At 37.3% G+C, this 13,626-nt stretch overlaps 2 protein-coding genes across 2 annotated transcripts; both read right to left on the bottom strand.

The window, feature by feature from the left end:
* Positions 1–2,500: 2,500 nt before the first annotated feature.
* LOC128380381 (heat shock protein beta-1-like) lies at positions 2,501–3,806 on the bottom strand. Its single transcript, XM_053340183.1, has 3 exons — positions 3,422–3,806; positions 2,961–3,024; positions 2,501–2,660 (listed from the first exon to the last, which is right to left on the bottom strand). Exons 1-3 carry the CDS (start codon positions 3,804–3,806, stop codon positions 2,501–2,503), a joined length of 609 nt encoding a protein of 202 aa, XP_053196158.1.
* Positions 3,807–5,924: 2,118 nt separating this feature from the next.
* On the bottom strand, positions 5,925–13,288 carry susd2 (sushi domain containing 2). The gene is made up of 16 exons (XM_053339478.1): positions 13,166–13,288; positions 12,555–12,753; positions 12,108–12,259; positions 11,816–11,983; positions 11,552–11,726; positions 11,169–11,370; positions 10,341–10,426; positions 9,321–9,589; positions 9,081–9,215; positions 8,775–8,933; positions 8,131–8,379; positions 7,606–7,789; positions 7,340–7,434; positions 7,073–7,252; positions 6,116–6,218; positions 5,925–5,970 (listed from the first exon to the last, which is right to left on the bottom strand). The coding sequence occupies exons 1-16, from the start codon at positions 13,227–13,229 to the stop codon at positions 5,925–5,927; spliced, it is 2,466 nt and encodes an 821-aa protein (XP_053195453.1). The 5' UTR covers positions 13,230–13,288.
* Between the last annotated feature and the right edge of the window lie 338 nt (positions 13,289–13,626).

Here is a 13,626-nt window from a genome sequence, read left to right as displayed (position 1 = left end):
CCCCTACCAACCACCTAGAGTAACACCCAAATTAAATCTTAATTTTGCCTATGCTGAAAGCAGATATCTTTAGACATTTTTTCTTTATGTAATTTGAACCACTGTATATTTTCCACTTGTGTCTACTTTGCTGTATTATATTTAAGCATTTAAATGTAGTTTTTGACTCACTCAAATCTGTAATTTAACATTAGCATACATCTCAATTTAACCTATACATATTGAAGACTGAAGAATACAGTATACACTCATTAAAATGGACTGTGATACTGTGAATAGTATTACAGGGGATACACTGTAGGTGTTGTTCTGAAGGCCTGAAAGTAATGGGGTAATTTTAAGCTCTTTCAAATTCTTCATTATCCATACTAACTCACAATTAGTTAAGGTAAAGAGCACATTGTAGATCAGGAAGGAAAAAGGGAAAACGAAATGAATGAAGGAAAAATTAAAAATGATCATCCCATATAAATCTATTATTACATTTCCACTGAACTGGCTTTAATGTTTATTGACAAAAGCAAGAACAGGAACATTTCCACACTTAAGGCGAATTCCTAAAAAGAACAGATTCAGTGTGTCATAATAAAAATCCAATAAACCTCAAAAGATTACTGTGAAGCGCCAATATGGTAGCCTTCCTTAAATTATCTGTTCATCTTTCTTCTATATCAGTTTGAAAAGATATTTATCCAGTGTTACATGGATAGATTCTCTCCTTAAATCCATTAAAGGAGCACCTGGATAGCCTCTTTTCTGTTTTCTATTTACTACCACCTACTTTGCTATTCTAGTCAGTAGGCCTACAGTAAACAATTCAATCAATCGTTAGTTACTTCATCAAACTGCTCTTCAGTATTTGCATATTAAAGCCAACGATTAGTTGCATAATCAACAAATCATGCCAGGAAGGTAACCATTAGCATGAATGTATTTCAATCATCTGATTTTTTTGCTGTGTTTTTAACAGTTATTTCCATTGTTGCTTTACTTCAAATCGTGACATACAGTAGATACAGTAACTTAGTTGCATTACCATGTTTTACCCAGTTCAAACACTAGATGTCACTGTTTACCTTTAAGTATCATGGCCTTGATCAGATCAAGCACCTGGTTTTTATTCCTGCACCTTTCAACCTCCATTTCCGGAGCTTAAGATGTTACTGTAAATCAGTTCAGTTTAGTTCCACTTTAAAAAAAAAAAATCCAAATCACAACAAAAGTTATATCCAGCCACTTTTCACATTGAGCAGGTCTAGCCCATACTCTTTCATTTACCAACATCAACAACAACAACAACAGTGTTATTTTCAACTTACTAAATATCATTTTTTACACCCAGCTTTCTGCTACTGCTGCTACTGCTGTGCATTTGCTTTGAAATTTAGCATCACAAGTCATGTGGAAGACGACATTTAGGAATTGTACTACATGTAAAGCAAGATTAAAACAATTTTTGGAGCAATATATAATGTTTAAGAAAAATTGCAAATCTTTTAGGATCTTATATGATTTGGTGTGGGAAAACCTCCAACACCTTATCAGAAAGATCTTGTTTGCGTGGAATATTGATAAATGTGTACAAGAATGAACACTCCTTGAACCTAAATACTTATAACAGGATACAAGGCACAGATTGGAAAAGTAGAGAAGTACATGATTTTATAATCTGCCCTGCAAAGGTGTCAATAAAAATCACTAAATAAGAAAATAATATTAATGTTTTTATATGGCAAGAGCTGTTAAATACATTTGATTATACAATATCACTAACAGCTTCATGTTATTCAAGACATCAATGTACAATTTTCACTACAAACAAACACAATTCATCCACAATTTTGCTGTCTTCGACTAAATTCAACCCAATTGATTTTTCTAGTTTTCTGCCTTGTTATACAGAAGTCTGATACATTTGAGGTATCTTTTTGTCATACATTAAAATAATCTGTTCAGATGTAAATGGTCAATAACTATTCAGGACAATAAAAAGTGTTATCATTGTCCATTTCAGGCTTTTATGTTCAGCCATAATCTCCAAAGCCTCATCCTCCAAAGTCACATGGGTATGTCCATGTGAAAAACTGAAACTGAGCTAATCAATCAGGTCTTATTTAGATGTCTAGCTGGTTTTTCTTCAGGGGACATTTTAGAACATAGTATGAACAACAACTTATGACACGTATTTTTATATAATGAAGACATTAAAACCCATCACATATGAAATAATGATAACAAATACTGACAAGCCATAATAATTCCTTATTTGCTAAGCCAGTCCAGTATTTCATGACTGAGTTATAATGTAATTGTGACATAGTGATGATACACTACAGTATTAGATGTTGTCTCATAGCAGAAAAACAAGCCTGTTATTACAATGAATCACATTTAGTCATTTATACCAAACTAGTTTTTCTTTTTATGCCACTGCCACAAATGTTTGCTCTACACAACTTGGGCTACATCTGATTGTAGTATCAAGCTTTGCTCTCTTATTTCACTTTTCATCATCCTGCTCCTGTTTGATCTGAACAGGTATGACCATCTCATTGGCTGTGTCGCTGATGGATGTTCCAGGGACGGGGGCCTCTACAGACAGGACTCCATCACCAGACAGCGAGGAGCTGATGTGACGCAAGTCCACTCCCTGTGGTAGCCTTAAGGAAATTAAGAGAAAGTGTGTCAACAACTAATACAAGCAAATACCATCATTTTATACAACTGAGCAGACCAATTTCATTGATAATTTTATACAGACTTGAATAATTAGATAACATTTTACATTCTATTCTTGCTGCAGGATACCTTATCATCTGTTCATGTTGACCTCTTCCCTTCACTGTTAGCATTAGTTGCACAGTTCACACATAGACAATCAATAAAATTGATGCTAAATCACACAAAAAACATATGGATTTCAGTTTTCAAAATTCCTCATATTCTCAGTGACAACCTACTTGTATTTACGGGTGAAGCATCTTGAAACCAATCCATGCTCATCCTGCCTTTCTTCATGATTTCCTTGGAATGAAGAACAAAAATTAGCACAAAATTAATCATACGGCATAAAATGTTTAACTCAGTACATTTACAACGCATAATAATACTTTCACTCATGTTTGGCTATACATTTTTCCTCATATCTTACACGGTCACCCATAAAGTTGGAATCATTTTGTTTTCAGACACATTCCTCTTCTTATTTTCTATTCATACACATCAGTAATCACCTTTGACCAGGTGCAATGAGATTGATCAATACAATTTTGAGAATATATACACTTTATCTATCAAGAATAAATCACATTGTCACAATCATTTCATGAGAAGAAGTAAAAAAAATATTTTATTCCAACTTTATGGGTGACCGTGTACTTATAGGTATATTTGGCCAATTGCAGAAGCACGCGCAGCATACCTGATATTTGCAAATAACCCTCCTTGGTTGTGATTGTAATCTCCTCAGGTGAAAAGTGATTGACGTCCAAGTTAATTTTCCAGCTGTCCTGACCTGTTCTGATCTCTGACACCCCACTGGTCAGCTGTCTCAGACCTTTTTGGTTTGCAGGGTGCTGACCCCTGAGTGGTGGCAGAAGAGGGGTCTGTGTGTACCCTGGCCAGGAGAAAGATGCCAGCCTCCTCTTTGCCCAGTCTATCCAGTCCAGATCACTAGGCTCCAGGAAAGGAGGGAGGCCAAAATCCTGCGCAAAGATTCGACTCGGCTGTGTCCAGTTTGGGAAAGGATCCCAGCTCACATCTCGGCGGAAAATGGGACGGGATAATACTTGATTTTGGTCACCCATATCCTAAAAAATAAGCTCAGAATGAAGGACTAGGATGTAGGACTAGGCTGCAAAGCCTGAAGCTCCACCCTAACAAACCAGTCTAGATTGATGACCAGATTACTAAACAACAGGCTAGCTGTATTTTAACTCAATACTTCTCAAATGCAATCATTAAGTGTGCAGGACTTCAGAGGAAAAGGCTGCTTTGGCATCTGTAATGTTGCTTTCGCACACTTTATATACCCAGCTGATTCATTTTAACACTTGTCCTGCAGTGAATGTGATCTAAGGGATGAGAATGACTTGGTATGTTATGAGCTGGGGGTGTTACTCCTCCGTTGCCCTGGGACCTGAAGAGGATAATGCAAATTATCTGTATTTATATCTCTTGAGTGTCTGTGGCAAGTTGTTGGTGAATGACTCTGAAAGCAGAAAGCAGATAGTTTACTGAGCAGTAGCCTCTGCAGTCTTGTCACATACTGGTGCTCTTTGTCCATAGAAATCACAGCCTTGTGTTATGTGAGGGAACAGCACGTACATTCAGAGTCACATAGGGAGCGTAAACAACAAGGTCCCGTTTCTAAGCACAATATTGAAGAAAAAAAGTAAAGACCAGACAAATACCATCATGTGATGAGTATGTGGGGCAGATAATATAGAATATAGAGAACATATTGCAACATTAAAGATGTGTTTACATCCAGGACAAAGTGATTGATAGAAATACTGACGCAGTCGCGTTGTGGTGTGGAATTTTACGACAGCTGTCTTCATGACTCTTATGTTGAACAGATAATGAACCCGGCTTTAGAGGAATAAATCAATTCGACATTTGCTATCAGAGAGGCATGGTATTTATCAATGAGGCAATATCAGTAGCCTTTCCATTCGAACTCTTACAAAGTCAGGGCTAAAGGTATTAACCGAATAAATAACGAGCAATAAAAAAAAATCTGTTTTTGCGTTTGTTTTTCCTACAAAGTCAGACATCCCAACTCTCCCGCATATTGATAGCGGCTCCCTGACGCCCGCAAACGAGATCCAATCTCCCGGAATATGGAGCGTGCAAGCAAGAGCGCGCGCTAGAGAGTGACTGCGCGTGTATGTGTGTGTGACTATTAAAGCAACGCGTGTGAGAGCAAAGCGTCCTGATAGCTCTGAGCAATCCCCCCACCGCTCCCTCACTGTGATTATGGTAGGGAATTTAAGAAAAAGACAGAGGCATATTTATGATTTCAGGCATTCCGTTTTATCAATGAAAACATAGGAGCAGGTAGAAGTACAGGATGAGGAAATACAACAGGCCTAATCAGCCTAATTGATGCAACAGAGCAATCAGTCAACATGGTATTTGTTAGCCGTTGTCCCCTGATAACATTTTCCTAACATTCAGTTTTTATTCAAAGCCTTTATAAAAAGTAGGGTTTCCCCCACCAATTTGCTTAATGTGTCATAGTTGTTGGAGTCATAGAGGGGTTTCACACTGAGAGGAAGCTATAGTATATTTTAGTTACTTAGTTTGTCCTACAAGTTAGAAAAATAATTTAAATCAGTTCAGAGTTCATTGAATATTATAGTTGTTATAATAAAAAATGAAAAGTTGAACAAAGATTTTAATAGTCCTCAGTAAACACTTGAAACTCTCCAAAGAGTTTCATTTTATGACATTAACAATAATGGAATATTTACACAGGGAGCAGGTGACACTCTGCTTTGCTGCTTAAATTGACATTATAGTAAACATAAACCTTCAGTAAAGTATTTTCACTTCCAAATAAATTTAAAGCAGTAGGTTAGCCCAGAGACGAGTGCAGTGATGTTGAGTGTAGTCAAAAGTGCAAAACATGACAGTTTTTTATCATATAGCAGTCAGCTGTCAGTCAATATGTTTTGGCCATGGAGTGTAGTTAGTCTTTAACTGTTCAGGGACCTTTGCCCAACTTCAACCTTATATACAGTGTTTAAGTCTGGACTGTGGCAAGTATACCAAAATCATACATGGATTCTGTATTTTTCTATATTTATCTTGTACACACTTAAATATACTATATATATTGTTAAACTCAAATGATGAACATATAATGTAAGGTGATAATTCTTTTGAAGATATGAATATAAGTTAACCATCAAAGCTTGTTAGAAGGCTTCACTTGACATCACTTCTTCTGATTGTGCAGCTTTCCTGAAATTTGAAAAAAGAAAAAAAAAGAATACTGACTTTCATTGCATAGCAGAAAACTAAAACACACATCTGTCCAAATGACCTTATATCAAATAAATGTATTAATGGATTTTAGAAATATTATCCTACAGATACTCTAACGCACCTTTTCTGTTTCCTGGAGTGGAGAACGATTGTTGTTATCATTACAATTAGTGTTATAGCTCCAATGACTGAGCCAGCCACAATTCCTGCGAGATTACTGGTACCTGAAATATGACAAATATGTTTTTAAACCAGGAGTTCCTTGAAAAGCATTGAATTTTGATGAGATAGTATAGATGCAGACAAGAAAAGAGAGAGAGGTATGACATGCAGCAGAGGTCCCCAGCAGAAAGGAAAACGCTCCATCCTTATCTGTGATGATATTCCACTATCTTCCGCTATGCAGGTAAGTTTGAATCTACTCTTAGGCCATGTAAGAGTGGATGATCTTCAGTATGACAGTTTTTTGGCTAATTTTATCAACATTTATTTGCTAACACCACAGGGAAACTTGTTGGTAATATATTAAAGTCCAAATAAAACAGTTTGATGCAGCTGCTATAATAATTCTGATTTAGGACTGTGTCTTTCCTTGTAAAAAAGTAATGGTACAGGGCACTAATGGCAAGGAGCACAGCCCATAGAAGAAAGTGTCTGTTTAGCTGTATTCCTTATCATTAATTTACTTGATGTTTTCTTATTCTAGGCAACACAAGGAGGAGATTTAACTACATTAAACCCATAATTTTATAGATTATAGGTTCAGGATGGGCCTATATTGTAGTTTAACAAAGCAATGGTAGTTTAGTGATTTTCAGAGCAGGTCAATGCAGTTGTTGCATTACAACTTCTGATTTTATTAGAGTCAGTAGTCTTGTATATATTTATGTAAAATGATCAGAGTGATTTATTTCTTTCTTTTCCTTTTTTTTGTATTTTAACTCACAGCTGATTCGATGGATCAAATGACACACACACACTGACACACGCATGCATGCTCAAACACAGACACTCACACCACTGATGATTTGTGAAGTTTAAATCATTGGACAAGACTGATTTCATAATTTATTCATACTGGGAACCACGCAGGTAGTCTCCTCTCCAGACCACTGGCCATTCTCCTGGCACGTGCGTACTGCTGATCCCTGGAGACTGAAGCCATCGTCACAGGAAAGCTGCACCTTCGCTCCCTGTAAATATGTGGTCCCCTCCTTCGTTCCATTACGTGGTGGTGAAAGCCAGCCACAGGATATCACTGCACAGTATAACAATGACTAACACTGAGTATCCTTACACATGATAAACACTGGAAATGTTTTAGTTTTTTATTGTTTACACTCACCTCGCTTCAGATCGTCCACAAGAGAAATGTGACTCCGATAAGAAACTCTGGTAGCATTGCCCAGATTTACATTACGGGATACCAGGATATCATACCTACAGTACAGAGGTAAGTGCATGAGTTTTTTAATTGAACCAAATTCATTCTTACTGAAGTGGCCTACATGCCATACAAGGTTTGTTCTGTATCTGCTCATTCATTATTATAAGTAAAATAAGTAAAAAATAATAACATTTTTTAAATTAGTAATGTGTTTCTTGTCATACCTACAGAACTGAGAGCCCTGTCCAGAGCAAATCTCAGAGGCTTGATTGTCAAGTGGATCGTCTGGATTTTCGGGGACAGAAAACACTGGAACAAAACTAGCATCATGTCTGGGAGCATGGTAATATGTATCTAAAAGATATCTAGAATCATATGTGAACAAGGCAGAGTTGTTGGATATAGCCCCTGTAAGACAAAAGAAACACAAAGTTACCACTTACCATTAAAGCACTGAAAGATGTGCTGATATTTTATAAATGAGCATGATTCTGTGCATCAAAGGAAAATAAGATAAATATGTTTTACAGGGTTACATGAGGCAATACTATGCTAATGTGAGCATGATTCTTTTAACTACAACCAAACCTGGTCTTCTACTGTAGTAGCCTCAAATAAGGAGTACTTTTACAATCAGCTAAAGCACCCTTTCACACAATAAACAGCCCATATATATAAATTAGGTTCACAACAGAAGAACCCATCACATGAATTTCAAACATCACAGATTCTAATTTCTAATTTCTTACAGCTTGCCCCAAAGTTGAATAGCTCCTCTGGATCACTGTTATTCTGCACAAAGTGTCCGTTGCTGAAAACAAGGTCGTCTTTGGCATCACCGTTAAACTTTCCCAACAATCCCAGAATGGAGCCTTTGAACCTCTCTGGCAGGAGCACAGTGGTTGCCATGGTTCCCTCTCTCAATCTCACTTCTACCCCGGCACCAGAGGGGAACATCACAGTCACATTTGTAGAAGTCGGTGAAAATACAAAAACACCTAAAAGAGAGATTTGGTGTGAATTAATGTAATTCTAGATGAGGCCAAGAACTTGCTTTGAAGGCCCTGAAATATTTTATTTTATATTCTATAACACTGTTAGCAACAGAGTCCTGCATGAATACACAATACTGGGTATGATATGTGTACTCTATTGTAAGTAAAAGTACTGCATTCAAAATTTTATTTGAGTAAAAACTATCATCAGCAAAATGTGATTAAAATATCAGGAGAGTGTTACATCACATGTCGATCATATTATTGTGTTATTTTTAATGGATGGAATAACTGCATGTGTAGGTAGCATTTTAGTGGTGTGGTTTTGTCATAAATATGTCATTACAACTTGTAATCAAAGACTTCATCATGTACTACAAGGTAAATCAGAGTCTTACCGTCCAGGTCCATCCAGCTCTGCTCAGTAAAGGAGAGAGCTTTTTGATTCAGCAGCACTTGGAGGTCATTGTGATCACTGACCAGCCGCACCTCGACAACATCAGAGGCCGCCTCTCTCATGGCTACAGCTGTCAACTTTGTTGCTTTTATCATGTCTCCTGTGAGCAAAAGAATCAAATCAATGGCCCAGGGAAAATGAATTATTGTAATAGTTTATTATAATCATGTCTGCATGTGCAGTGTATACTTGAAAGAGATATTTGTTATCTTTCTTTAGTTGTAACTTTTTTTCTGCAGTAGCTCACCATTCACAGGCTCTGTTCTGCCTTGGATTGTCAGATGATTGTCTGTTGATGTCACCAAACTGTATTCCCCTTTCCCATTGAAGGAGTAGCTGACACCATCAAATGTTATGAAGTGTGGATCTCCGAAAACCACAGCTGGTGATGCACATCAAACTTGTAGTTATTATAAAAATGTTATGTGATGTAATACAAAAATATAATATGTGAACTGTAGCTTATAGTGTAGAATAATTGACACACCTGAGCTGGGTGACTGGTAACGCCTGCAGTCACTGGAGGGCCGATGTTTGAAGTAGTAGTGGCAGTTGTCAGACCACAGGCAGCAGTAGTAGAAGCTGAGGACATCATAGACCCAGTGGGACTCTGCAGGCACTCGGGGAGGTTTCCTGTAGGGGGGTGAGCCCCAGTCATGTGCTCGGTCTGGAGTGCTCCCCCCAATCGAGTCTGCTGTCAGGATCTGAGCGCCGGTGCTGTCATAGCAACACTGCTGCCCTGCTGCGTACTTAGGACTGGAGACACATTTGCAAAGTATTGTCAGTTGAAACAGTTGATTCTGTTATAACTAAAAATATGATTGAAATGTACAAAAAAAGCATATTTATTCATTATTAATAGGGTTATAAGTTGTTGCTAATGACTCTTAGTGGTCTAGCAGTGTCAGTTCAATAGTGTGGGCCAGATGTGGGCATGTAACTAGGGTTAAAGATAAGATTAAAGATATAGATAGGCGGACAAAACTGAAACTATGGAACTGCAGGACCACCAATTTCCCAACAGGGACAATAAAAGTATATCTTATCTCATTTTATCATTTACATCTTATCGTTTACATCTTATCATTTACATCTGCCAGTCATTGTTTTTTTTATAGCATTATGATTTTATAGCATTAAATTCAGCTTTCAGGCACAAATGTTTCATGAGGAAAAAATGAATGATATATTCTACATAGATAAGTAGAGCACTGAAAAGCCAGCTTTATAAAATGCAGACCTTAATGGTTATTTTGCTCATAGAAAGTGAGTACTGCATACATATTACTCCATACTAAACTCAACAGAGGGTACAGGAGGTTGACCTCTCTTTGCTAAATGTCACAGATTCAGCCAAACTGATTATCAGCTGAAGTGTTGCGCTACATAGCCATTGTCTACAAATTACTTGAGGATATGCATTGCTAATGGTGTTAATGCATCTTTAAAATTTTGAATATAATGTTTTTAAACACAACAGCATATTAGCAAAGTTGTCTGGACTCACCTGGCTTGTATAGCTCTTACACAGTGGACACTTCCAGGGTGATAGGTGCACACACTCCCTTTCTCTATATCACAGCCATAGTCAGTCTAAGGAGAGAGATGCAAGGTCTGTATGTGCTTCTCTTTGTTCATTTACCATATGAACTGCAGTTCAGAGGCATAGTAGTGATAATGCAACAGCCACTCACTTTTCAGTCTGCTTGCCCACAATTTGACTACAGTTAGCAACTAAATGCTTCACAGTGAATCCTTCACATTGCTCTAATCCACTAACTGAACACATACAATTCAAACAATGTATTTGTCACTAACTAGCCAATGAACTGAGGCAATAAGATCTAAGATTAAACTTGTTCAGCTTGTAAAAAACAAACCAAAAAAAATGCATGTACTTGTTAGTACTATAATAAAGAAAGGCAGCTCTTTGACATTGAACAGATCAAAACACTATGGTGACTGCCAACATCAATAAAGATATAAAGTAATTCCACAGGCTTGGATCCCACACGAGATTTTCCACGTTCGTCTTTCAGCCCACACACAAAGGTGCAAACATGCTCCTGCGACACATAAGACTTGTCTGTTTTATCATCTGCTAAACAGCTATGTTACAAGTCTATATCTGACCAGTAGTTTATTATAATATCTATCATTTTCTATTTGATTCATTGTTTTCTTATTGTTTCAGTTGGTTCTTTATAATTCTATAATCCAAACAAGGGTATTAGCCAAGACGACCCAGCTCCGGTTTTCTTTGTGATTAAACATTTACTTCAAGGCTGTCTCACAAGAGTGAAGCAAATCTAAATTAGTGACTCTTCACACTTACATGAAACCTCCCTGTATCTGCTCTTGCTTGAGCCAGGGTGCAGGGGCAGTCTATGATCTCACTGAGGAAGTTGGGCAGCTGATTTTCCAGCTGGTCCCATGCTAAACATTTGTCCAGGGCCCAAACTGCTGAGTCGTCCCTGAACTTCTGCTCTAGATGCCAGGCTAGAGCGTGATCCTCTGTCCACACAGCGTGTACATTCCTACATGAAACACGTGACAAAACATAGTCACTGTTACTGTATCTTTTTACATATTAATTGTGCTTTTTAACATAAGTTTTTTCTATCATGGTGAAGTAAATAGTTGTGGTGTAGATTATAATACATTTTTTTTTAATCATAATTGAGTTTTATAGATATTGCAGGAAGCATTTGTACATACCTCATGCCATCAGGGTAGGCGCTGGAGCTGACACGTATGGCGCCAAGCTCCCAACTTGAAAAGCTGTTCTCTGCTGGTTTGGGTAAAAAGCCAAAGGAACCATCGTTTGGCTGATCCTTTGCAAGTGAGTACAAATACTCCCACTCAGCCTGCCAGTGCTCTGAATATGGCTCTCCTGTAAGAAAATATTTATAGAATTCAGCATTTACCCCAATCAGCAGATTCATGCAACCTCAAAAGTGTATACCGTACAAATGTACTCACCTGTCTCTCTGTATCCCCAGAGCTCTATATTGACCCTCTCCGCTCTCACCAAAGAGGTATTCCAAGCCATCTCAAGAGTGCCTCCAACATTCGGTGTACCATAGTACTGCCATTTTGTTGAGTTGTCCATAGTTGCCTTGAACTTAGGGTCTAACTTGCCAGTGTGTACTGTTGCAACACATTGAATCAAATAAATCATATATTTGGAAGAAATTAAAGGAAATTATACATAATTGGTATTTAAAAAATTGTGTTGAGATTTCTCGTACTGTGATACATAACATGATTGTACCTGATAGCCAGGATCCAACTTGACTGAAAGTTGTGCCATTATCTGAGGAGATGTGCAGAGGAACCCATCCAGTTTGATACAGTAGTGGGGAGATACAGTGGCCTTGACCATTTTCATCCACATACCCCTCAGTATTGATATCACTGTTGAACCTGCCATTGTAAATAAAGAAGAAGAAAAAAAAGATCAGTAAATGATGATTCTGTACTCCAACACTATGATGTTGAAACAAATGTTATACTTGAGTGTTTAACTTATCTTTCTTGACCTTGGAAATAATAGTTTAACAAAAAATAAGACCATGAGATACTGCTGAAATAGACATTTTTGTTAAGTGTTACCAAAGAGCCAATGTTTTTTCTCTTGCAAGGCCATCAATCAATAAAATATACTTATCAGATCCAGTTTAAGAACCTGTAAGTACTGAGGTGTAAAAGCAAGCCTTACCTGCATACTATTTTGGAACTTGCATTGAAACGTGCTTCAAGGATGACAAAATCTGTCCCACCAAAAATGGTCCCAGAATATGGAAAGGTATCCACACAGAAGTCTTTATAATCTATACAGCAGCTGCTCAGAGATGTGCATGTTGAGTGGCACGAACATAAGTCTAATTGTTGCCCACAGTTTCCCTCACATGTCTGTCCTGTAAAACAATAAGAAAACAAATATATGGAGTCTTAAGTGTGCCATTGGTTTTATTTTGAAATTGATGGATGGATGTTTTTAAGCTATTTAATTTGCAAATTAATACTAGTACTTTTTATTTTCTGTCATTCAATTTGCCAACTTTATGTCATTATATTATGTTCCACCTCACAATTTAGTTGTCTCTTAACATTTAAAATCTGTTTAGCGTTTCCTGAATTAATTTCCCTTCACCCATATCTATTCCTCTGTTCTATACACATAGAAATTGTGTTGATCTTCTAACTCTGAGTAAGGCAGAATACAAGGATATTTCTCAAAATGTCAAAGATGATTTACAATGTATGTTAGATGTCTAATAATTCTCATAACATTTTTGAAATACTATTTAGAAGTTAGGAAGTACTTACCAAATGTGCTGCAGATAGATGAAACCACAAGGACAAATATGACTGTTATTAATCTTTCCATCATGACAGAGTGTAAGTTTCACCCTCTTAGCTGCTTCTACAACTGCCGCATGGAGATGTACTCAGCATTTTTGTAAACCTTGGCCCTTTGTTCGAAGGCATTTACAAACATCTGTTTAATCATCAACCGCAGGTTATAAGGATTGCAATCTTTGCTATATTTACCCTCACATGACCACCTTTGACCATCCTTCATGTCAGCGCCAATCAGCTTGTTGGTTTTAAGATTGTAGAATTAGAACCTCATCCTCATGCTTTCATGTGAAAGACTGCCTTGACAAATAATATCAGTCTACAATGCTATCAAGCTAACAAGCTAGGCAAGCATGTACTCAATACTAACATTGAGCATGTTGAACACTCTGAACTGGAGGTTGACATTTGAGACGGGACACCTTCAC

The sequence above is a fragment of the Scomber japonicus genome, chromosome 19 (assembly GCF_027409825.1).
Source record: "Scomber japonicus isolate fScoJap1 chromosome 19, fScoJap1.pri, whole genome shotgun sequence".
NCBI lineage: Eukaryota > Metazoa > Chordata > Actinopteri > Scombriformes > Scombridae > Scomber > Scomber japonicus.
This window is presented reverse-complemented; position numbering and strand designations above follow the sequence as displayed.

What these genes read in the sequence shown, in the direction of transcription:
- LOC128380381 (XM_053340183.1), bottom strand. Translation starts at nt 3,806, where the DNA reads ATGGGTGACCAAAATCAAGTATTATCCCGTCCCATTTTCCGCCGAGAT. An exon ending in GGGTTATTTGCAAATATCAG is followed by an intron (nt 3,025 to 3,421) that starts GTATGCTGCGCG and finishes CTTCATTCCAAG; the next exon opens with GAAATCATGAAGAAAGGCAG. An exon ending in TGCTTCACCCGTAAATACAA is followed by an intron (nt 2,661 to 2,960) that starts GTAGGTTGTCAC and finishes AATTTCCTTAAG; the next exon opens with GCTACCACAGGGAGTGGACT.
- susd2 (XM_053339478.1), bottom strand. Translation starts at nt 13,229, where the DNA reads ATGATGGAAAGATTAATAACAGTCATATTTGTCCTTGTGGTTTCATCT. An exon ending in CAGATACAGGGAGGTTTCAT is followed by an intron (nt 10,427 to 11,168) that starts GTAAGTGTGAAG and finishes CTCTCTCCTTAG; the next exon opens with ACTGACTATGGCTGTGATAT. An exon ending in TGTGGACGATCTGAAGCGAG is followed by an intron (nt 7,253 to 7,339) that starts GTGAGTGTAAAC and finishes TATACTGTGCAG; the next exon opens with TGATATCCTGTGGCTGGCTT.